This window comes from Leucopleurus acutus, assembly GCF_964270905.1.
Source record: "Leucopleurus acutus genome assembly, chromosome: 14".
Lineage (NCBI taxonomy): Eukaryota > Metazoa > Chordata > Mammalia > Artiodactyla > Delphinidae > Leucopleurus > Leucopleurus acutus.
The window spans coordinates 22,326,210-22,349,982 of NC_139156.1; the positions used below are offsets into that span (position 1 = coordinate 22,326,210).

The following is a 23,773-nucleotide window of genomic DNA, read 5'->3' on the forward strand; positions in this document are numbered from 1 at the left end:
TCACCCTCTTTCCTCCAAGACAAGTGCTCACAGCTGAATTTGGCAGTCTTTTTTTTTCTTTTAAGTAAAACAAATAGATTTCTTCTTAAATTGATGTATTTTTCAGCCATGTCGATTTTTCCCAGGTAGCAGGGATAAAGGGAATGTTCTTGGCTAACAAGAAGATTGACAACCAAGTGAAGACTTTCATCACGTACAACAAAGGCAGAGACTGGCATTTGCTGCAGGCCCCGGACACGGACCTAAGGGGGGACCCTGTGCACTGCTTGCTGGTGAGTCTTCGTATTGGGGCAAAATGTCCCACGTGGTGAGGGCTGGAGATGGAGGTTCAACAAGCAGAGGAACATGTTTCCAGGGCTTCTTGCTCAACTGATGAACAGAAGGGGCCAGGGAAGGGCGTGAAGGCAGTGTGTAGAAAAGAAGCATAGCTCTGCCTCTTGTGATTAGACCAAAGTGATAAGAGAACATGAGTAAGTTTCTTGCTCCTTTTAAGGATGTTCCGTTGATGCCCAATTTCTGATGAGAACCTCATATTGTAGTTTAAGGGGGAGTATGATAGTTTCCATCTATGGTGGGGAAACGTACCCTTACTTTCCTGGGAATAACCTGTTTTGGATCTAATGATACATAAATTCAACTGTAGAATTGATGAACTGAATGCAGAATTGTGTAGGTGTATTTTCCAGTGGAGATGTTTTTTCATATTTTCAGAGGAATTTATGCCTCAAACCAAGGTAAGAACCACTGATTTAAATCCTTAATCAGTACTCGTTATAATATGTTCCATTCATTTATGTCATTGTATAAAGTTGGTGTTGGTAAACCGTGGCCTGTGGGGCAAATCTGGCCCACTGCTTGTTTCTTTAAATAAAGTTTTATTGGAATGTAGTCATGCTTATTCATTTATATATTGTCTATGGCTGCTTTTGCTCTACAATGGCAGACTTGAGTAGTCATGACAGAAACTGTACGGTCCACCAATAAGATATTTATTATCTGGCCCTTAAAAACAAAAGTTTGTTGACCCCTGCTTTGAAGTATGGCTTTTTAAAAATTGTCTAACATTTGGGCAATAGGTAGATCAGATCAATGTATTTGTGTATTTGATTATATGATGGTATCCAAGAGAGGGATCAAAAATGGGTCTTGCCTTCAAGGAGTTTGCTGTCTACCTGAGGGGGAATAGATTAATGAGTGAAAGATTATAAGGTCACATCTCACTCCTCTTAGTAGTTCTGGGGCCTGCCCTGTACTTGACACATGAATAGTTACGAGTGAATGAAGAAGGAGGGGAAGAAGAGATTACTTGTAAAACAAAGAATCATTAAATGCTAATTTCTAGAAAACAATTCCAAAGTTGTATTTAAATGCCTGAAAAGGAGAGACCAGTCTGTAAAGCTAAAGGAGACACCTCTTAGTTTTAGTAAGAAGGGCTTGATTTATATCAATATTCCCACCCGTCATACAATCTCAACTTTAATGTTTTGCACACTCAGCGTGCTTCCTTCTGTCCCATGAAGTCTGAGCAGTCACTTTGCAGGTGCATCTCCTACAGCTGTGGGCGGGTCACCCTCCCAGTCGAGAAGATGCCAGCAGCCATAGCTTGACCTTATTAGTTGCAGAGGATATCGCAGTTGTCACCACGCATCAGGGGAAGCAGTTTGAAATTCAGCCTCCCACTCAGCTTCTATCCTTATTACTGGCAACTTACGGAGGTGGAGTGTGGGGGAAAGCCATTTGTTAGAGTAAGTACACAAATCCAGTTGCAGAGTAAGTAAATGTAACAGTCACTTACTGAATGCCTACTCTATACAAGACATGCTTCAGTAGCCTTTTAAAGACATGCCCACCTTCCTCCTTCAGCAGTTCCACACTGGAGCAATGTGGTATTTTAGCCAAAGATGCATGAGATGCACCAGTGTCTTAACGTGGTCCTCCATCCCACCATGTGTTTTGGTGATTGAACGTCCATGAGCGAGAATTAACCATATCACCTGAAGAGGCTTTCCTGGGTGCTCTGGCATCATAAATGGACCATTAGAAATGCCTCTTACACAGAGCACTTTGGGAGGTGTTCTTGGCTCCACCCCCAGCCCAGCGTTAGGAAGTCTTGCTGCTGTGCCTCTGAATTATAAATGCAGATCAGCTCACATCCCCATCTCGGCTGGGACCATCCTAATATAAGCCACCATCATTCTTCCCTTCCCCTTTCCTTCATGGGAACAGTGACAGGCTGTTCCTCCTGTCTCTACCTGGCAATCTCGTCTCTCCATAGCAGCCAATGCAACCTTTTTTTTAATCCAACTTTACTGAGTTGAAACATGCATACATAAAAAGTACGCATTTTTAGGAGTTCAGTGATAAATCTTGACAAATGTATAGACCCGTTACCACAGTCAAGACAGAACATTTTCATCACCCTAAAACATTGCTTTGTGCCTCTTCACAGGCACTATCCACACCCTTGGCCCCTAGACAGCCTCTGATCTGCTTTCTTTCATGAGAGATTAGATTGCTCTTTTCTAAAATTTTATGTAAATGGTATCAACCTGAGCTTTAAAAATCAGAGCATGTCCCTCCTACACTTAACCTTCTAATGACTTTCTAATTCAGGTGGAATGAAATTCAGATACTTAACATGGCCTGCAAGATTCCACAAGGTCTGGCCCCTGTCTGTTTCTCCTGCCTGGTCTCCAGACTTTCCTTCCTTCCTTCCGTATAGGCCACAGTGGGGGAGAAGGGCGCACCTTTCCATACCATTAGCTCACCGCCCTCGTTTGTGTCCCAGGCTCTGCATTTGCTGTTATATCTCTTAAAATGCCCCTCTCCTAGTGTGTTTTTTTCTTGGCATTCAGACCTTTGCTTGATTACCTTCATCTCGGAGAGCTTCCTCGAGCATTCTCTGAAGTTGCACTTGGTCCAGTCTTTTTTATTCGTGACCTTCCTCACTCTCTTAAATCAGCACATGCATTTGGTGACTTGCTTGTCCACCTTCCCCCACGCACTGTGAGCTCCATGAGCATAGGGACTGTGGCTGTCTTTTTGGTCATTCCAAAGAACTAGCTCAAGAATCATACTTGACACATGGTAGGTGCTCAACACATCTATTGTTGAGGGTGTTGTCTTTGAAGCAGACACTCCAGGGATAATAGACGTTTGAGTTTCATATTTGGACTTTAGTGGGAGCCTTTCCTTGCCATTCATAGTCACACTGAAAGATTCGTCATAATATCCACCTTCTGAAACTCATGGGCATCAGTTGACCCCAAAGTTGACCAAATCAGTAGAGGCTCGTTAAGATTGAGGAAAGAGGAATTAATGAGACATGGACGTATGGTACCCAAGAGTCTTTTGACCTTCCTCCCCCATTAACCCTGTTGTTTAAGGTAGTTTTAATCTGAGCTTTAGAAAACAGCAGTAGGGTGAGGAGAGGAAAATGAAAAAAGGAAGGGGAAACCACAATAATTTTATAAAACTCTGCCAAGGTACACAATAGGAAAGAAAATCTTTGAGCTCCAGGAGACCCAGACTGTTAAAACCTTCCTCAGGCTTGGGAGCTGGTAGCAGAGAGGAGACAAAAAGTGATTTTTAGATTGTGAATACTTGGAAAGTGACAGTGTCACCGAAAGCACAGCCTAGTGATTAGAAAAGAGATTTTTTTTTTCCAGCAGGGCTATTACAAATGCGGAACAAGTTCAGAATTGCAGCCCCAAATGGAATGTTCCTGGTAAAATGTATTCTATAGAAATAAGACATCCAGGGTAATTTGAGGCTGTATTTTTAGGACTTCTAGAGTGATTGCCTGGAGGGTTCAGCAGGGATTTCTTTCCTCTGAAGACTGCATTGTACAATTAGATGGGGTGTTACAGGCCATGGTCCACCTGACTCCAGAACCTCAGGCTTGGGCTCCCAAGAGGCGAGATGTGAGCTGAGCCTGTGACAAGTCCTCAGGCCCTGAGGGGAAGCATCGTGTTTCATGGAGAGAGGCTGTGACTTCTTCGTGGGTTCATTTAGTAGTTTCCTACTGGAGCTAAGCAGCCAGCTACCCCAGGAGACTCTCGATTCTGCTTCGCCCGCCTTTGTACTGGCTGTGACTCTCCACGTTCTGCTGAATTGGAGCAGTGCTGAATGCCCCATACCAGCCAACTGGCCCAGAGACCTCCCTCTACTTTGCCATTGACTCCTTACTAAAAGTCAAATGGATTCCATGCTCCAACTCAGGATCAGAAACTGCACAAATGTGTGTGTAGGATATGGATTCGAGGAATACTTTTTGGGAGCCTACCTGCTGCCTTATTTGTGAAAGCTCTAAGCTGGCTTTTCAGTACAGTATTCAGATTAGGAGCCTTTGGGTTAAAGGTACCATGAAGATGAGATGTAAAGGCTATTAATTCAGAGATTAGGGGTAAAGAGGAAGTGAAATGAGAAGCTGGTTGACTCTCACATGCGGAACGGTGTTTTAGGTTGATTGATTTCATGGCGGGGGAATGTCTTGCATCATTTAGTGCTTCTCCACTGGCCACTCACAGTGCTAGGAAGACAGCAGCTCAGCTCGTTCATGGATCAGTTGAATTCAAACAGGCACTTACTGAACACTTGCAAGGGCCAGAAGATTTTGTTGGTTAAAATAAGAAATAAAAGAATAAGGCAGAAGAAAGGTCATTGGAGCCTAGAGGTCCACGATGGGCTTTGAGAGTTTGTGAACTCCCCGAATTTGAATGCAAAACTCTGTGTGTGTGCTTCCTTTGTGTGCTTTTTCTTGGGAGAGAGTTCTCAATTTGCATCAGATTCTCAAACTCTGTACTTGACCCCGAAAAGATTAAAGACTAAGGATCTAGTTGCTCGAGTATTGACCAACAGATGATAATCCCATGCCCCTTGACTATGCGTGAGTCAGGACAGCAGGCAGCTTCCAAACATGTATGCTGGTCCCTCCATTCTTGGGAGGTCAGCTGTTAGGTCCTGGTGGTTTCAGTGTACAGTTCTGTATGTTTTTAATATGAAAAGTCAAGGGAAATAGAGAAAGGTCTTTGGGATAAGCTGTGTTTTAACTCATACTGAATTGGAGATAACTCTGGAAAGATGTTCGGATATTCAGTATATGTTCGCTAATGGGAGAGAAGGCGGCAGGAAGGCAGAGGTGGACAGAGTGCCTCCTGCCTGGGAAAGATGTGCCTAAGAATTGGAGAACCTTGTCTTGTGTTTTCCAGGAGTTTGCTATGGCCTGATAGCCATTATAACAACCCCTGTATTAATCTTCAGTGACTTAATTTTGATAAATGTCTCAAGCTGTTCAAGTATAAAAGTTTAAGTTAAAAGAAGTGAATGTGAATCACTTAACATTGTTTTTCTGTAAACACTGATGTGGACTGTATAACTTCCTTGAAAAAAATGGAAGAAAGGAAAAAAAAAAAGCCACAGAATATTTTGCTTGCACCAGTTGGGGGCAATCCAGTACTACAAATGTGAGAGTGGAGAAAAAAAGTCCACGAAAAAGATCATTTCTGATGTTGTTGCTACTGCATGAACTGGTGTCTTTTCTTCCCAAATTAATTCATCTCAGGCCTCTGAAAGCCAGAGCAACAGAGCAGCGTTGAAATGGCTAATTGAAAATGCCCTCTTTCTCTTGTAGTGGCAAGTGGCCTCTATCAAATAGTCCTTGGGTCAGGTGGCAACTTAGGTTCACAGTCTTCCAGACCGCAGGGTGATGAAGTACGTGGCCAGTGGCTGGCTCAAGACTGCAGCCTGGGTGCTCCCTGGGCCAGGGATGTCCTGCTCTGTTGGGGGGTACGAAAGGCCCTCCACTAAGCCCGTATGTCTAGGTATAATCCCCAAGTCGTGATCACTGCTTTGCATGCCATGGAGATCCTCACATTATTCTGGTGATGTGGTTTATACGTGAGCCCATGTACTTCTGGCATTGTTCTGAGTAAAACGGTAAAGGTCTTTCGTGTCCTAACTTGAAAGTGTTGCTTGATATTTCAAGTGTTCATTGACTGTCTTTTTTAGATTCTATGTGAGGTTTTACAGAAGATGCAAAGTAGTACTTGATGTTTCCTCTTTATTTGTAGAGTATCTCTCTTAGGGGGATAAAACTGCATACCTCAGATAGATGATCCAGGATTGTATGGTAAAATCAACTGTGGTACATCCGAGGACGAGATCCTGACAGGCCGCAGTTGTCAGGAGAATTTTCATGGAACAGTGGTTTGACACCTCTGCTTTATCCTTTCTCAGCATCTGCCTGCGTGTTGGTCAGCACTGCCCTGTGGCCTCTACAACATACAGAACCCGCTCTAGTCTTCCTCTCGGACAAAAAGAAGCCAAGTTTTTGGATCTGATTGTTTCTTCTTGTAGGGGTGGTCTTCTTACTCTTATGGAACACTGTAGAGTAAAAATTCCTTTTTTGAAAGCTTTACATGAAATTTTCATGCAAAACCAATAATTTATTACGATCATCATTCCTGTATTTATTTATTTATTTTTGCGGTATGTGGGCCTCTCACTCTTGTGGCCTCTCCCGTTGCGGACGTGCAGGCTCAGCGGCCATGGCTCACGGGCCCAGCCGCTCCGCGGCATGTGGGATCTTCCCGGACCGGGACACGAACCCGTGTCCCCTGCAACGGCAGGCGGACTCTCAACCACTGCGCCACCAGGGAAGCCCCGATCATCATTCCTTGAGAGTTTACTCTCTGTGTTGGCAGTGAGGAAAAGACCCTATTATGAGCCACTGTTTTATTTCAGCGGTGTTTTGGCTGCTTTTATTCCTGAGTTTCATTTTTAGTTTGTCATTTACTGTGTCCCATATACGTGTAGTCATTGTATCTCTGTAGTGCTCTGAATACCTGCTTGCTGAGACTTACAGAGCCGAATGAAAGTAATAACAGAGATACATTGGTGATTCCAAAAACTCAAGTCTATAAGATTAGAAAATAATCTTCCTGAGAGTTGCAAAGAGATGTGGGTTCAGACACAAACTTGTAGTTTTTGACAACTCAGTACAAGAACTATTTTAAATGAAATTTGTATAAGATTTATTATCCCGTTTTGAAAAACTGTTGCATGTCTTAATCTGAGAAGTTGATCGAGATTTTTACACACAAACAAGTCCCTTAAATTTTTATTTAAGTTGTTATTACTAGTGCATTTTGTCTATAAGAATGACATTTATATCGAATAACACTGGGTCGGTTAATACCCTGACACAGACGCTATGTCAGTTGTCTGGTGGATGTCAGGACAGTTTCACACGTCATACGGCTTCTTCTGTAGAAGTGAGACCAAGGTGTCAAATGTCTAAGAGATGCCAAGTGACTTCTTCAAAGCCCTCCCAGCCTGGCCAAACTTTCTTTCCAATGTCATATATCATTTCTCCTCATTGGTCTTACCTGACTATCTGTTGTATTACAGCTCAATTCTTCTGTTTCTTTTCCTCGTTATTGATCTTACTTAGGCCTGAAATGTCCTTTATCCTCCTGAACATCTCATGTGCAGTTCATATCCTACCCACCTTTGCCTCAGGCACCATTTTTTCCTGGAAATTCCCTTCACCCGAAGTTGGACATAGGCTCGTCATCCTCTAGAATTTCATATTTTGTCTGTGCTGATCTCATGGCTATTAAAATATTCTCTTTTGATAATCAATAGAAGGGTCTTAAATTATATACTCCTTAGGTGGCAGAGACCAAACTTCAGTCAATGTAACTCTTTCATAAGCTACACCGTGTGTTTTACAGATAAAGTGCTAAAATGTTTGTTGAATGGCCAAATGGCAATTCTATCAGTAGATTAGACTTAAAATGAAGGTGCTCTCTCCTTCACCACTGTGGCAGCTCTTTTATACTTAGTGGCACCAGATATTTGTGGAATGAAAGATGGGTGAATGGATGGGTTCATAGATAGATGGATAGATGGGATGGTTGGATGAATGGCAGGTGCTCTGAATCTGAGCTTTAAACGAACATTTAAATGATGTGCTTTTATGACCCTCATTTCTCCTCTTCTCAGCCCTATTGCTCACTACACCTTCACCTTAAGGTCTCTGAGAATCCCTACACATCAGGGATCATTGCCAGCCGAGACACAGCTCCCAGCATCATAGTGGCTTCAGGTAAGGAGCTTGCCCGGTTTGCTCACTGCTGTAAATTGTGTTTATTTTAACAAGTTAGATATCTGAGCTTGGAACTTAATGAGCAAGTTAAAATTTTTTTGAAAGGCACCTAAGCCATTGACCCTGAGGCAAGTATGGTGAAAAACCCTGCTCAGATATAATGTTTGCAGTCTAAATCCATCTCGGGCAATGCACACTGCCAGCATAGCCCATTGTTAGCTTTTGCAAAAAGTTCCCTTCACTGATGGTGATGTGCTCTCTCCAGGTAACATAGGTTCTGAGCTGTCAGACAGCGACATCAGCATGTTTGTCTCTTCAGATGCAGGGAACACTTGGAGGCAGGTAAGAAAGTATCCTGGGTCTGGTTACTGAAGTTAAAATGTTATAAAAATTCTCCAGCTTGGTTCAATTCTGGGAACTTATTCAGCCACACATAAATCCTAAAGCTTATCAATGTGTTTCTTTTCCTTTTTGTTTTATGAATGTCTTTCAAAATGTTTTGAGCTTAAGCAAACATTTATGAAATTTGATTTCTTTGTTTGATAAAAATGACCCTTTATCCCACCGTATATGTGAGAAAGTTTATAAGTGACAATGAAACCAAATTAGATATGACTGAATTTTTCCCATGAAATGAAAACTAAAATTCTGGGGAGTTTATTACGTAGGGAACGTGAAGGCTGGAAGAGAGATTATATACCTAACACCGGGTTACCTCCATAAATTCCCCTTGCCTTGAAGTCAGAAACGAGGGGAATGCAGTGATATAGAAATAACCATTACCCAGGTGGTGTTCTGAGATGTTTAAAGCTCATGGGCAAAAGACAGAATAATAACCATCAGGGTGCATATGCTAGGGAAAGTAGAAATGGAATTACTTTCAACCAATGTGTTTAGCTTAAATGCTTCCTCTTTCTTCTGAATGAAAATTAGATACTCCCAGGTTATAAAACAGGCACTTAATGAGGTTTAGGAGTCATAAAAAGATATGTGCCTAACGCATGGTTGTTACACTTCAATAAATATGTGTTAATAAGCCACTGACATTTAATTATCATACGGTAACTAGTACCTTAAATTGAAATCTAATGCACAGGTAATCACACGGCAACAAGAACACTCTGCTTTAAATTTTAGATAGAGATATCCATGTTATGGTCTCGTTACCATTTCCTAGCTTCATAGATCTGCGCTGCAATTCACGTGCTTTGAGAAGAGTGGGGCAGGAAAGAAACTTGCTTAAGAAACTCCGGGGCTTTTGATCTTGGAGGTATATAGGAGCTATATAATGGACTATTAAGCTTCCTATGGACAATAGTTAGAGAGCCAGGGTGTCTTTTTTTTTTTTTCCTTCTAACATCCCAAACAAAGCAAAGAAGCCTCTCCTATAGTCCTGGGAAACATCTTGGGTATAAGAAGTAAACAAAGGGGAAAAATGATGTCTATAGTGTAACTAAAGACAAGGCTATACTAACAGTGTGACTGTGAGAAAACAGCACGCATCTTGTATGGAGAGGACTTAGAAATTGTTTTCAGCCGGTCTCCATTTGACCTCAGATTCATCTCTCCACATACGGGGAGAGACCCAATGACACACGTACCCAAAGATAGATTTCATTTTGATCAGACTTTATGACTACAACGACTTTATGACTACTGTTGAGTTGAACAAGAACATCTGCCCCCTGTAATACCTGGAAACTTTGAAATAATTACATCTGGAAAGGGCACTGTTACGCTGCAAGTCCCAGCGCCGTCAATTACCGTCTACATGGTCTTAGGGAAGTCACCACTTCTCTCTAAACCTTACTTTTCTCGTCTGTAAAAATGATAATGTTGGAATAAAGTATCTCTCATGTTTCTTCCATCTAAAGATGTTATCCAATATGACAATTACCCAATATTTCAACATCATCATAAATGGGACTCAGTAGAACTTACCACAAAACGATGGGATTATAAATATGAATACCTAACTCTTAGTTATTTAAGTTTCTCTTGTGGAGCACAAAAAATCATTTTATGTAACACCAGTGGTACATGGAGCCCACCTTGGGAAACATGGTTCGTAACTTGCATTTTCCCACAGCTTTGGGGGAACCCAGTTCTGTCATGGAGAGAATTTTTTTCCTCAAATGAAGACTAATTCTCTGAACCCTGGGTGTGTGTGGCTGTGGGTGTGTGTCCCTGTTTGTGTGTTTTTCCTCTTCCAGATCTTTGAAGAAGAGCACAGTGTTTTGTATCTGGATCAAGGTGGAGTCCTGGTTGCTATGAAGCATACGTCTCTCCCGATTCGACATCTCTGGTAATGAGTCATGCACCTTGATGGTTCTGCACAGCTAAGACCAGTCTAAGTCAGGCTGTCAGACTGTGATCTTGCTTGTAGTAAATTGTCAAGGTCTGCTAGAATGTAACTTATACCTTTGCTTTACTGCAATAAGAAGGTGGAGGAAAGGAGAGAGAGGGAGAGGGGAAGAGAAAGGGAGCTTGATTCTGCCTTTTAGAGCGGAACCGTATTATGGTTTTCAAATGTGACAGCCCCTGCCCCCGCCAGTACCTCCAGTACCTTATTCTTTCAGTACAGTCATGGGTAGAATGGTTAGCAAGGATAATCTCTGAATAGCTTAATTTCTTGCAACCAGCTTTCCCAAATAAGGTCTCCTGGAGTTTAATATTTGCATTCACTATGTGCATTCTGCACAGAGATCAGCAGTTCATGACACTTCTGCTCTGATCTCATTTCTCCTGATCCTACTTCCTTAGCTTCCTTTTGGGGGCAGTGATATTCTGCAACTCTCCCTGTAGGTCTTCCACAGATGGACGGACATTCAAGGCTTAACTTCCAGAGGGGTTTCCAATAAACTCTTTCATCTGTGTTTTTGAAAATGGCTTTCTCCACAGGCGGGCTTGTTCAAAGTCAAAGGCTTGATCTTCCCTCCACTGTTGGTTACGTTGCTGACGAAAGGGAAAGTTGCAGAAATAAGAGAAATAGAGGCTTAGCTTGGGGGAAGACATCCTAGAGAAAGGCAGAGCAAAGGAAACATTCTGTGTGACCATCTGAGTTGCAGAGTTCTCTCTTACTTTCAAGAGTCTGTCCTTCTGCATCAATTTACTCAGTGAGTCAACCAGGATTTGTAACAATGTAAGAAGGATACCACTAAGGGTTTGATCACATAGAGGTGGCTGGTTCAACTCCATCTCAGTGGGTCTCATAACGGCCATTGTTCTCAGAATCACCTGTAAGACTTGCTGCTAAATTGTAACGAGGTTTTGGAGAGGGTCACATTGAGGTCTAAGGCCTAATAAAATATCCAAATTAAAAAAAATCCTATCGAAGACTTATTATCATTCCCGTTTCATGCAGCTCTCCCCTTATTGATGTTATAATACATCTGGGTCCCAAATCACTTGGCTAACTGTATATCTACCTTCTGATGTAATTAAGAACACTTATTCATATAAAAGGCTCACTTTGACAATGCCCCAGGTACTTCTAAAACGTATTCTCCCTGGTTGGTAGTATCCTTTCTTGGAAAGGATTTTTCTTTTGAGATCCGATGACTTATTTTTTCTGTCATTAGGTTAAGTTTTGATGAAGGGAGATCTTGGAGCAAATACAGTTTCACATCTATTCCACTTTTTGTGGATGGAGTTCTGGGTGAGCCTGGGGAAGAGACTCTAATCATGACGTAAGTGGAAACTATGATGTCTTCTAGTCTAAGTATAGATCCAGAAACATGTTGTTTTTTAGATAAGCCTGTTCACATTGCTACTGTCAGGTTTGAAATTGCTAGCAAAGGCACTACATCTGACTTCATGATTCCACAGCAAAGAGGAAAGAATCATGTGGGCTTCCATTCTCTCGGCTCTTTGCTAGCAATTAGGAGACCCACACTGAGGGCTGGCAGCAAAATGGTACAGCCTATTTCTTCCTCTACTGAGCGAGCTTAGGGAAATTAGAAGTGATTATTTCAAGAGAAAATAAAGCTATCAATTAAAAACTTTAATAATAAACATGCTTGATATACAGAAAATGACAGGCATGTCAGAGTGATTTTCACTTTAAGGCAGAACGCAGAGCTTGGTGAAAACCCCACAAAGCGTGTTATTTTTCCCTGGCTCTTTACCTAACCCAATGGTGAGGCATATTAGGGAAACCACGAGAACAGTCTGTTCTTGGGGAAATTGCATTTATATTCATTCTTGTCTGGAAAGTGATGATCATTAATTTGTGAAAGACTTGATTAATGGCTTGCCTGCCTCCGGGTTTCAAAACATGAGCTTTGAATTTGAAATATGAAACTGATTTTTCCTTCTCCTGGAAAATTGGACATGAAAAACAGAGAGGGAAGATTTTAAAGCAGTTGATCCTGTCGGCAGTGAAAAATTTTAAATCAAAGTGAATAGCTGGTACATTTTCTAATTTTTTCTCCCTACTCCTTTTTTTTTAACAATAGAAAAGAGCAACAAAAATTTAATATGCCTAATAGCTACATTTTGCCCACGGTAAACATAGCTGGATTAGCAATTTATTCCATAATTTGTCTTCATTCAGTTTTCATGTTTGCAAGACACAGATGAAAAAAAGTTGATTGAAAAGGCTACTTTGTGGCTTTTATTTATATCGGCAATAGGTGATTAAAACACTTCATTAAATAGCTGAGTCTCTCTGAGTAAGGAGAATAGAATGCACAGAGTAGGAAGTAGTTATAACTCCTCAGCCTTGCTGCCCACTTTCCCTTGGGACTGGTGGGAAGGTAAAATAGCATGGAAACCGTGGGAATGACGTACTCTAGCAAGAGAACCTCGAGGTATAATCTTGGACCGCAAAGAAGGCAGTGTCTATGGTTTTCTCAATTTTTTGGGGTTGTTTTTTATTTTTGGTCAACCATTCTTGTTGTACAATATATAAAAGTGGGCTTTTAAGTCAAACACCCTGGGTTCTGACTCTACCAGTTCTTAGTGATTTGACTTTGGTTTTTGCATGTTAACAAAATTCGTTGAGCCTCAGGTTACCGACAAGTGATGTGGAGCCAATAATAGCAACCCTCCTCAGAAATGTGTGTGGGGATCAAGTGATGTGTAATATCAATATTACAATATCAATATTACAGTATTGATATCAATATCAGCGGAGCGGCTGGGCCCGTGAGCCATGGCCGCTGGGCCTGCGCGTCTGGAGCCTGTGCTCCGCAACGGGAGAGACCACAACAGTGAGAGGCCCGTGTACCGCAAAAAAAAAAAAAAAAGTAATATGCTTAGCGTTGTGCTAACCTCATAGCAAACATTCAGTAAATGACGTATAACTGTCAGCATTGCTGTTATTGTGATTATTTTTATCGTCATGAACTCTGCAGAGTGTTTGGACACTTCAGCCACCGCTCTGAATGGCAGCTAGTCAAAGTGGACTACAAGTCCATTTTCGATAGACGCTGTGCTGAGGAAGACTACAGACCCTGGCAGCTGCACAGCCAGGTAGGAGGGAGGGAGCTGAGGTTGAGTCCTGGGTGGGAGGCGTGGAGAGTACTAGGGGGAAGCAAGTCATTAAAGTGTAGGAATTGGGGTTCTCTGGGCAAAAATTGCCCATCTGGTGCTTTCTTAATGTGTTTTGTGTGCCACAGCAGTGAACAAACTCAACATTTATAGCTTGTTGTGAAGTTTTTATTGTACTAGGATATAATGAGATAAAATTCAAATGTGCTTGGCTAAGACTTACAACTCAAAATGAAATACCAACTCAGCACGGAGATCCAGGCATAATTTATCTGAGCGTGTCATCTGGCTGCAGGGTACGGGGGCAAGGGTGAGGAAAGGCTGTTCAGTTTTATCTGGCAATGCAAACACTAACATGAAATAACAAAGTTATGCTGCGTGAGCGGTGCCAGTAAAATTCTTCCTCCCCAGTGCTATGCTTCCCTGGGATTAGGTAGCGCTTCTTGCCTCCTTCCAAGGTACTTGTGATATAAGGACGCAGAATTATTAATAGGCAAACTTCCTTCATCCTGGCCCCTCTGCTACCCTGCTCATATCAGAATGCTTGACTGAAAGCATCTCTCCTTCGACTTCCCAAGGCAGAACTCATTCTGCCGGCCTCTCAAAGCACATGGTAGAGGCCCTTGCTTGCAAAGCCATCACCATATCCAGAGCGTGACACATCATATACCCCAAACCTAGACTAAATCATATAATTACATGTAGATGTGTAATGCAGCTGGTTAAAGTGAGTTTGCTCAAGAAAGACAGTGTAGACTAGCTTAGACAAAACTCCGTCTGGTCCTTCAGACACACACACAGAGAGCTGGGTTTGACAGTGGGAGCTACGTCAGCTGGAATCACCCACTGTCCTCGGAGGCTCAACAATCAAAGGGTTGCTCCTTTACGTGACTGACGTTTCCCCCTTTGGAGTGCACACGCATTGGGATATTCAAAGCTTTTATTTATCTTGTGGAGAAACACCGAATTTAGCGCTCTTGCTTATCTGGCAGATGGATATAAAATCAGTGCTATAAAGTTGTGTGGGCAGAGGCATAATAAATCAAGGCACAATGGACCTCTGTGTTTCTTAGCAATATTCTTCTTTCATATGCTCATACATGACCAAATGTATACATTTTTTATTACAGAAGAATTGAACTTAATGACTACAGATTTTTTGGCCGTACACTGTTGCAGGTTGTCTTAGTTATCTGTGTGTCCCTCATAGCACTGTACTTAATATCTTGCCAAGTAAAGGTTTGCTGAATACATACAGTTCCGGACTTTCGGACACACCCTCAGTGCTTCTTAGGATTGCCTTTATCATCATGTTCTGTGGTAGGGCTCTAGGATCGAAAAGGAAATGCTGTTAGCACAAAGCAGACTGCATATGTCTACATTACACTAAGGTTTGAGACCATCTCCCGGAACTGTCCTGATGTGGAGTAGGGAAGGTCCAAGCTATGTGCCCGACTGCATGAGATTCTTGTCTCCTTACAGGGGGAAGCATGCATCATGGGAGCGAAAAGGATATATAAGAAGAGAAAATCAGAGCGGAAATGTATGCAAGGGAAATATGCAGGAGCTATGGAGTCTGAACCCTGTGTCTGCACAGAGGCTGATTTTGACTGGTGAGCTTGTACTGTTATCCCATAGAGTCGTCTAGTATTTCAAACCCACGTGGGCCTTAATGAAAGCTTAGATATCAAATAATAGTAACATGCATAGATCCAAGTGACAAGCCTACATTCATGTGAAATTACCACTTGGGGACATCATGGCTTACTAGCTATGTGCGTGTGTATATGGAAAAACCAGGGGTTTCTTTAGACTTAAGGAGGACTCAGAAGATGGCTGGTAATTATCTTCATATATTTGACAGATCTCAGGACAAAAAGAGAGACTAGATAGACCCTGAGTTTCTTCATACAGCAACACTGAAAACAATGAGTGGACGTTTCAGGGAGCAAACATATTTGTGCTCAAGATAAAAGTCTTTCTAGAATCTAGGGTTCCTGGTAGTGGAACAGTGATCGTGTAGGGCAGTAAAATGTCTATACCTGGATGTTTTCAATCAGTGGTTAGCTGACTATTGCTTGTGACACCCATGGAAGACTTTTCTGAATTCAGCGCAAGAATGGAATCACTAGTATTGCCGTCTGTGGCTCTGTGAACCCAGCGGTAAGAGAGACTTCTTCCTTTACCAGGATTAAGCTAGTTTAAACTGGAAAAGGACTAAGACATTGAGAAGTTAAATATACTCAGAGTGCCACAGTGTTCTTTCTGGAGCATTAGTTAAGCAGAAAGCTAGCTTGTGGGTCCAGTGATGCCCTTGCTTTGTTCTGGTTTTGACATTCAGATGAGGTTGAAATATGAGTGAGGATGAGTAGGTGGTAACTCCCTTGATCATGTCCATCTCACTTTCTGTTCCTTTTTTTCCTTCTTCTTTATAAAATTTATTTATATGCTTTTGGTTTAGAGAAAGCATTTGCTAAATGTGTATATCAGTGTTAAATAATTGGAAGTTGGCCAACGTAAGAACCAAAGACATTCATGTAACAATATTAGCCGCGTAACGATCAATCGGTCACGTATCTTATCATCAAAATATCAGTGATTGGGCTGAAATACTGTGTACGTACACATCACATATCTTAGAAAAAGGAAGTCATCTGTCATGCTACCATGACAGGAGTGTTCTCTAAATCAATAGTACTGGTAGTCCCGGCAAACTGGCGGCCAGAACTCAGACCGATAACCCAAGGCTGTTCCTCTCCTGTTGGTAAAGAAGGCAAGCCAAGAGTCAGTTCTTTATCTCTCCGGGCTCAGCCAGAGGGAAGGCAGAGCTTCAGTTACATGGGGGCTCACAAGGAATTCTGGGAGGGCCTCCCCAGCCCTGACTTCTGTTTCAGTCAGTGTAACATTGTTACAATGACAAAAATATTTTATCTCTGTCCTACCTTTCAGGATTGACATCCTGAAATACATTCACAGGGAAAAGTTCCATGGAGAGTGTGTCATTCATCACATCCCTCTTTCTGAAACCTGACTGCTTCTCCTTCAGTCACTCTATTCAAGGAGGAACCGTATGGGGAGTTAACTTTTTATCTTAGTGGTTTGACTTTGGCCTTACCAAACAGTCATTCTTTGGCAGAGAGCAAATTTATTTTCACATAGAAAACCAAAGAGAAAAAGTAAGTCCCAATTCCCTGATTTCTTCTGGAAACCTTTGTTCCTTTGGGAATCTTTTCTGCAAGTTTCCAACATAAGCTAGTCTTTTGCTGTTGGCATTGTCCTGTGTTGTTTTCTTCTCAATTTTAAGCTTGACTAGGGTGAAAAGAACACAGGGTAAGAAAATCAATTAAGTTTCCCCCTTCCCCCATCTCTCACTCCCCTTAGTCTTGGCCCAATTCCTGCATTCGTGATTGGAATCTGCTGCTCATCCCACTAACTAAAATGTAATTGGAAAAGTGGGAAATGCATCATGAACGAGGCCATCGTAAGGTTACCTGGTCAAATGGGATTTTTGTAACTGCATGATTTCTGAAAATACTTTGGAAGGATCGCCATGCTCTTATTGGTTTCTACTAGTAGCTAGAGCTTCAGTGATACTTCTTGACTATAGCATAATGAAAGGTGGTTGTCACTGAATGTTCTCTCTTGGCTTGGCTCTCCCCTGGACAGCCCTCTACCAGATGACCTTGCCTGTTATTCTTCAGCATTTGTAAAATAATTTCCTTAAATGAACACTGGGTGTCCTGTAGGCAGCGTTCCTGAAGTCTTCCTACCCGTGCTGTGTTGCATCAGCACCAAATCCAGCTGGTATGGGCAGAATTCTAGGTGCCAGCTGCCTGGTGATAGGCTCCTGAGCAAACCTAATTCTCCTTCCCCAACCGTCATGTGCCAGTATCTCACTTCCATTACACAGATGGGCCAATTCATACTAATGCTCACTGATGGCCACCTGCGATTTATCTGTGCGTGTGAAGGTGCAGTTTGTTGCCATACTCTGCGCCTGGTTCCATCTTTCAGAAGCCAAGAATATCAGGCCACTCAGAGGCTCCTGGAGATAAGAATGCGAGGAGGCTGAGAAAAGTCTTTGACTATTTTCAAACTAGAGAGCAGATTTAAAGCAACTGGCAGCATTAACGGCATAGGACGGAGCTTTTCCTTGGGGGAATGCTTGCAGCAGTCCTGAAGGACATTTCCTTTCCTGCTATGACTTTGAAGCATATGGCTTGTGCACAGAGAGACCTGGCTCAGCTCTCCTTGGTAGATCCAGATGTCTTGGAAGAGCACCCCAAAGACATCACTAGTAATGAGGATTATGCCACGTGTGAATGCCTTAAACTCTTCAGTGAAACTTGACACTGAGGACGACTTCCACCATTATAGCGCTTTCTCTGTGCCCAACCACAATCAGTACTGTGTCTCCCCCTAATGAGAACAACATCTACTCTCCCAGCTTAAAGGTGTTTAATGGGACTTATTGGGCATTGAGCTTTCTTCTCTACACATGCACCCCTCTGGCCTCCAAGCTAACATTTCTCAAAATGGCTTCTGTAGAATGTTTTCATGGGTAATCGATAGATATTCCATGGAAAAAAAAGATTCCATTTTTGGAAAGGCTTTGATTCAGTGAATGCCTGTTTTTTGACTAATTGACCAGGGTAGAAGCTGGCTGTGGACTGACGTGCAATTGTTGTCAGTAATGTTGCCATCTACTGAAAGGTTTCTCTTGGCTCTTTCCCCAACAGTGACTATGGTTATGAGCGACACAGCAATGGTCAGTGCCTGCCAGCCTTTTGGTTCAATCCATCTTCTCTATCGAAGGACTGCAGCTTGGGACAGAGTTACCTCAATAGTACTGGGTGAGTGTCTGAAGCAGTGGCCTTTGGAGGTCAACTTCTGCTGCTTTTCAGCCTGTGTTAAACTTACCGAATTACTTCTGATCAAACGCCAGGCCTATTTCATTACAGCACTGATTTACTTGCTTTTGTTCATTTTAATAATGCAGCACAAATTTGCATTAATAGTGCAAATTTCGTCTGAGAATAAGACCCCAGTTGCAAACAAAGAAACAAAACAGGTTCCTTGGATGAAGGTGGCGATGATGATAATATATACATATCTTCATTTTTTGATACTTTATTTCAGAACTAGTTAATCACATGAGGCTACCTTTTACCTTCACAACATCCCTGTGCGGAAGGCCAAACAAATATTTCCCATGTGCATTTCCTGTTTTATAGATGTGGAAACTTGAGGCAGAAAAGAAACTCATTGACTTTTCAAGAGTATCCTAGTGTTAGTAGGAATGTGTTTCATTTTCTCTCTGTCCAGTCTTGACACATTGAAGGCGTGCATTCTGATCTTTATAAATCTGGAATCAGAGTCTAAATTTTGTGTTCAGTGATCTTTGTTGTGGGGTCTATCCAGTATTATTTAAGAAATACCATAAAAGGGAAACCATTCTGTGACTTTCCCACAACTGTAACTGATATTTATGGACTTAGAAAATAGTGTGTGGAACTTATTTGGATTCTAATTCAAAAAAACTATTAAAAGACATTTTTGAGCCATATGGGGAAATGGACTGTGGTCTGGTGATTAGTGATGTATTAATCAGGGTTTTCCAGAGATATGTTTTTCTATCTCCAATTGGAGATTTTATATATATATATATTTAAAGAGATTTGTTATAAGGAATGGGAGCATCCAGCTATGGAGGTGGGCAAGTCCAAATCCTGACATCCGCAGGGTGAGAGTTGGCAAGCTGGGGACCCAGGAGAACAGATGGTTTGTTTCCATCCCAGTCTGAACTGTGATGCTGAGCCAGGAAAGCTGATGGTGTAGTTCCTGTCTGAAGGTCAGCAGGGTCAAAACCCAGGAAGAGCTGATGTTTCCATCTGAGTATGAAGGCAGGAAGAAAGCCACTGTCCAGTTTGAAAGCAGTCAGGCAGGATAAATTTTCTCTTATTCAGAAGAGGGTTAGCATTTTTGTTTCATTTAGGCCTTCAGCTGATTGGAAGAGGCCCACCCACATTAGGGAGGGCAATCTGTTTTACTCAGTCTACTGATTTAAATGTTAATCTCATCCAAAAACACCCTCAGAGAAACACCCAGAATAATGTTTGACCAAATATCTGGCCATCCTGAGGCCCATGCAAGTTGACACATAAAATTGACCACCACAGGTGATATCAGGTTGTATCTAAATCTTTCTATTATATTAACTAAATATATTATATATTTAGGTGTCATAATGATATTTTGGTTAGGCTCAAAAAAGAAACCTTATCTTTTAGAGATACATGATGTATGGCATTTGTTTTAAAATATTAGAAAAAGGGATGGGTTTAGTAAATTTTGAAGATAAATTAATGAGGGCATGGGTATTTATGATACTATTTTCTCTCATTTGTGCATATTTGAGAATTCTGATATTGAAAAGTTAAAAAGAGAGGAAAGGAAGGAAGGAAGGGAAGGAGGGAGGGAGGGAGGGGGAGGGAAGAAGGGGTGGAAGGAGGGAAAGAGGGAGGGAGGGAGAGAGTAGGTACCTCACCAATAGACCAGCATTACTTGACAATTGCCCTTCTCATTTCTCATGCGAGCTGCAATACAGAGGAGAGGATGCTCATGTTTCCATTTATGTACTTTTGTATTTGAAATTTTAAAAGTTTTTTTTAATTTTAAGAAATTACCAAAATAATATATACTACTCTCAGAGCATCTCACCCTAAGGGATTTTTGTTGAGTTATCACATCTGCTGGTTTCATTCGTTCCATTCAAACTGTTTGCAGAAGGAGGGAAAAAACATAGACACATACGTCAAATATTCTTATCTCTGATTGAATAAAGAAATAAGCTGTGATTTATTTGAAGAGAAACACAAAATCTGAGAAAAATACAAATAACATTTTTACAGCAGTGGGTCGGTGAGGTCTTCAGCATCTAGCATCATGGGAGAAATTGAAAAGGGCTGGTGAAATAACTAAACTTAATGGTGAAGAAATGCCAAAGACAGGACTTTTATCACTTGCATGTACCGGCATGTTTAGACATTGTAAAGGGCATTAGGAGCCCCTGAAGCTAATTTCAGAATTGATTTTTATTCACTGTCAGCCAGGGGCGTTATACTATCCTCTCTTTGGTATTAATGAGAGGAGGCTGAAATACAGAGGGGTCTGATTGTTCCAGATGCTACTCAAATCACTGTAATAAGGCAGAAGAAAGGCTGATGACCCCTCACTTTTCAGTTTATTGAGAATATATATGTATTTTAATTTTATAATTATATACATATATTTACACACACACACACACACACACACATTTTTCAGCTACCGCTAAATAGGTTTCACCATTCCTTTGGTGAACTCAGTATGTGAAACCCAAATAAATCCTAACCTATATAAGGTAAAACATCAGAGATAAATAATTTATAATATTCTATTCAATGGGATTTTTCATCTAGCCCTATAAAACTAAAATTTCAATTAAAAAAGTGGTTCGGCAATATGCGTCCAGGTATATAAATGTTTGTCAATGCAGTTATGTTTATTAATCACACAATCACAGATATTACTTCCTAGGGCTCCACCTCCACTCTCAGAAGGTTGTTCCTATCAGTGGGCATTACCTGAGAGCATCTGACCCTAAGGGATTTTTCTTGAGTTACCACATCTGCTGGTTTCATCCATTCCATTTAAACTTTCTGCAGAAAAGCATCAGCATCAGTGAGCAAGTTTGTGTGAAAGGAACATACGATTAATACCAGTTATCAGCAGATAGGATGAACGCCCTGCTCTCAAAAGTAAGGGGCTCGCAGGTGGAAGAGTGACCACCTGCATAGCACCGTATGGGCTAAGGTCGGGGACAGGGGTATCAATCATAACCCCACAGATCAACATACTGTCTAAACTACACATTTGCATCAGGAATAGGAAGACCATTAGCTGGGACAGGGGCCTGAAATCACTCTCACAGAAGGCCCCAATATCATCAAATTCCCATTTGCGGTGTCTGTAGCCAGCTCAAGAGTTGGCAAGAGATAAAGTGTAGATGAAATTGAAAAAGGACTTTCTGCCCTTCTGAATACCACTCCAGTCCCTGACCCCAGATGTCACTTGGCTCTATGTTGATTCAGTGGCATTTCATAAGCACAGATTCAGTCATCTGTTGTAGCTGCTACGATGCTGCCATTAAATATTTAGCTTTTCACTTACAGATGTTTAATTACAAAAAATATACATGTTTTCCCTGTTTAAAAAGCCAATGTAGATTATCACCCCAGTCCTGGCCCCCTTTCCCACACAAGTGTGATCTAACACTTGTGCATGTTTGATATGCATGTTTCTAAACACTTTCCTTTGCATTTGTCAGTGAATAATTATGCCAAGAAAAAAATATACAAAATTAATTTCATTGTTTTTATATGTAGTTTCCTACTAGATATGTTGTTCTTCTAGTTCCCTTTTTCATTCAAAAACATAACTTAAACATCTTTCCAAGTCAGAGTATATAAGGCTACTCTCCGTCTAATTTCTTTTTTTTTTTTTTTTTTTTTTTTTGCGGTACGCGGGCCTCTCACTGCTGTGGCCTCTCCCGCTGCGGAGCACAGGCTCCGGACGCGCAGGCTCAGCGGCCATGGCTCACGGGCCCAGCCGCTCCGCGGCATGTGGGATCTTCCCAGACCGGGGCACGAACCCATGTCCCCTGCATCGGCAGGCGGACTCCCAACCACTGCCACCAGGGAAGCCCCATCTAATTTCTTTTAACTCCCTAGGATTCAAGCACCTGGGATTATGTAGTCATCCCTTTCATGGACATTTTGGTCATTTCCTGTTTTGTGCCGCTATAAACAATGCTGCAGTTAGCGTTCTCATAACATAATAATTGTTATTAAAACCCTACAACAATAATTAGAGTCTCTTTGGCAATTGAAGGTCTTTCTGATAGCTCCTAAAGCAAATTCCACCCAGTCAGCTGATTACTTCTTAGAGTTGAGTATCCAGGCATTGCCAAATATCTCCCCCATTAAGGGTTGAAACACCAGCTTCCTGCCCACGCACTGCCTGTGAGTCCCACACATGAGAGATTCAGTTATATTAACTGCCATCCTCCTGTAAAACACGGACACCAATGGATTCTGTAAGGAAACACTGAGAGGAAGGGCAAGCAGGACTTACCAAGTTAAGAAGGTGTGAAGCAGGTTATTGTAGGCAAAGGAACAAGAGATGATCCAGGTGAGAAGGCCATGCCGGTAGTTTTCTCAAGGACAAGCCCTGACGTTTGTGCCTGGAAGTCTATAGAATTAAGGAGCCATTGGGCCCCGTTTTGAGTCCCTCCAATGCCTGTTCTAAGCCATCCACGAGCATCTCGGGTTGTCAGCACAGAATCTGTATTAGCTTCAGGCTGGGGTGAAGTGCAGAGGAATCACAAGGGCAGGGTTGGTTTGAGAGTTCTTGCCTCCGTAGGTTTCACTCACCAGGCACCTCACTTGCCTCACCCAGTCTCTTACAGCAGGGCACAGACCGCAGCCATGCAATCAGAGCTTGAGCTGAACAGGTCTACTAAACAATCGTCCCTTGTCAATCAAGCTTAACAAGCAAATCTGCCAGTAGCACCTTTCTGCGAGTTTACTTGAAAGCATGTAGGTAAACCTTCCTTTTTTTTTTTTTTTTAAGGCCTCACTTTGTAAATGGTTATGGTTGTTCTCACAGTTAGTTTATTACCCTGGATATATAAACAGCGTTCTCAGGTTCACTCACTTCACTGTGATGGAAACATTCTAGCATTGGTTATTATTATTCCCAATAGAAATGCTATTTCAAGATGCCAAAATTGTTACCAGCTTCACTGTGTAGAAGTGAACAGGTGTGCAGTTTTTGTTTCAGTTCTTAGCAAAGTCTTAGAAAAGAGAGTTGGAATAAGTATTGAAATAGGTACAGAATGTCCCTCTAGGTGGCTGTAGCCACCAGTCCTTAGGGCTTGGTCCAGTGGTCTCAAGTGTCCAATGTCCACACCACAGGACAGCGTGTGAGCATGCTTCTAACCACGTTCTCCCTGCCTCTTTTCACCCTTTCCTTCATGCCTTCCACAAGCCATTCCATGGAAAGCAAGGAGACTGGTAATGGGGCCTCAGCCTGTTGTGGGTACAGAGTGAACTCAAAGGGGGAATGTGT

The 23,773-nt window shown here is 41.9% G+C and overlaps 1 protein-coding gene across 3 annotated transcripts in view; it reads left to right on the forward strand.

Annotated features, from left to right (window-relative positions):
- Window positions 1–23,773, forward strand: part of SORCS1 (sortilin related VPS10 domain containing receptor 1) — a gene marked incomplete at its 5' end in the record, with an annotated part of 555,414 nt that overhangs the window by 439,174 nt on the left and 92,467 nt on the right. For all 3 annotated transcript variants that reach the window (XM_082855012.1, XM_082855013.1, XM_082855011.1), the window contains 8 exons: window positions 126–272; window positions 8,008–8,110; window positions 8,376–8,452; window positions 10,324–10,415; window positions 11,692–11,799; window positions 13,468–13,585; window positions 15,086–15,216; window positions 18,343–18,456. In XM_082855012.1, coding sequence (XP_082711138.1) covers window positions 126–272; window positions 8,008–8,110; window positions 8,376–8,452; window positions 10,324–10,415; window positions 11,692–11,799; window positions 13,468–13,585; window positions 15,086–15,216; window positions 18,343–18,456 — 890 coding nt within the window. The remainder of the gene's footprint in view (window positions 1–125; window positions 273–8,007; window positions 8,111–8,375; window positions 8,453–10,323; window positions 10,416–11,691; window positions 11,800–13,467; window positions 13,586–15,085; window positions 15,217–18,342; window positions 18,457–23,773) is intronic.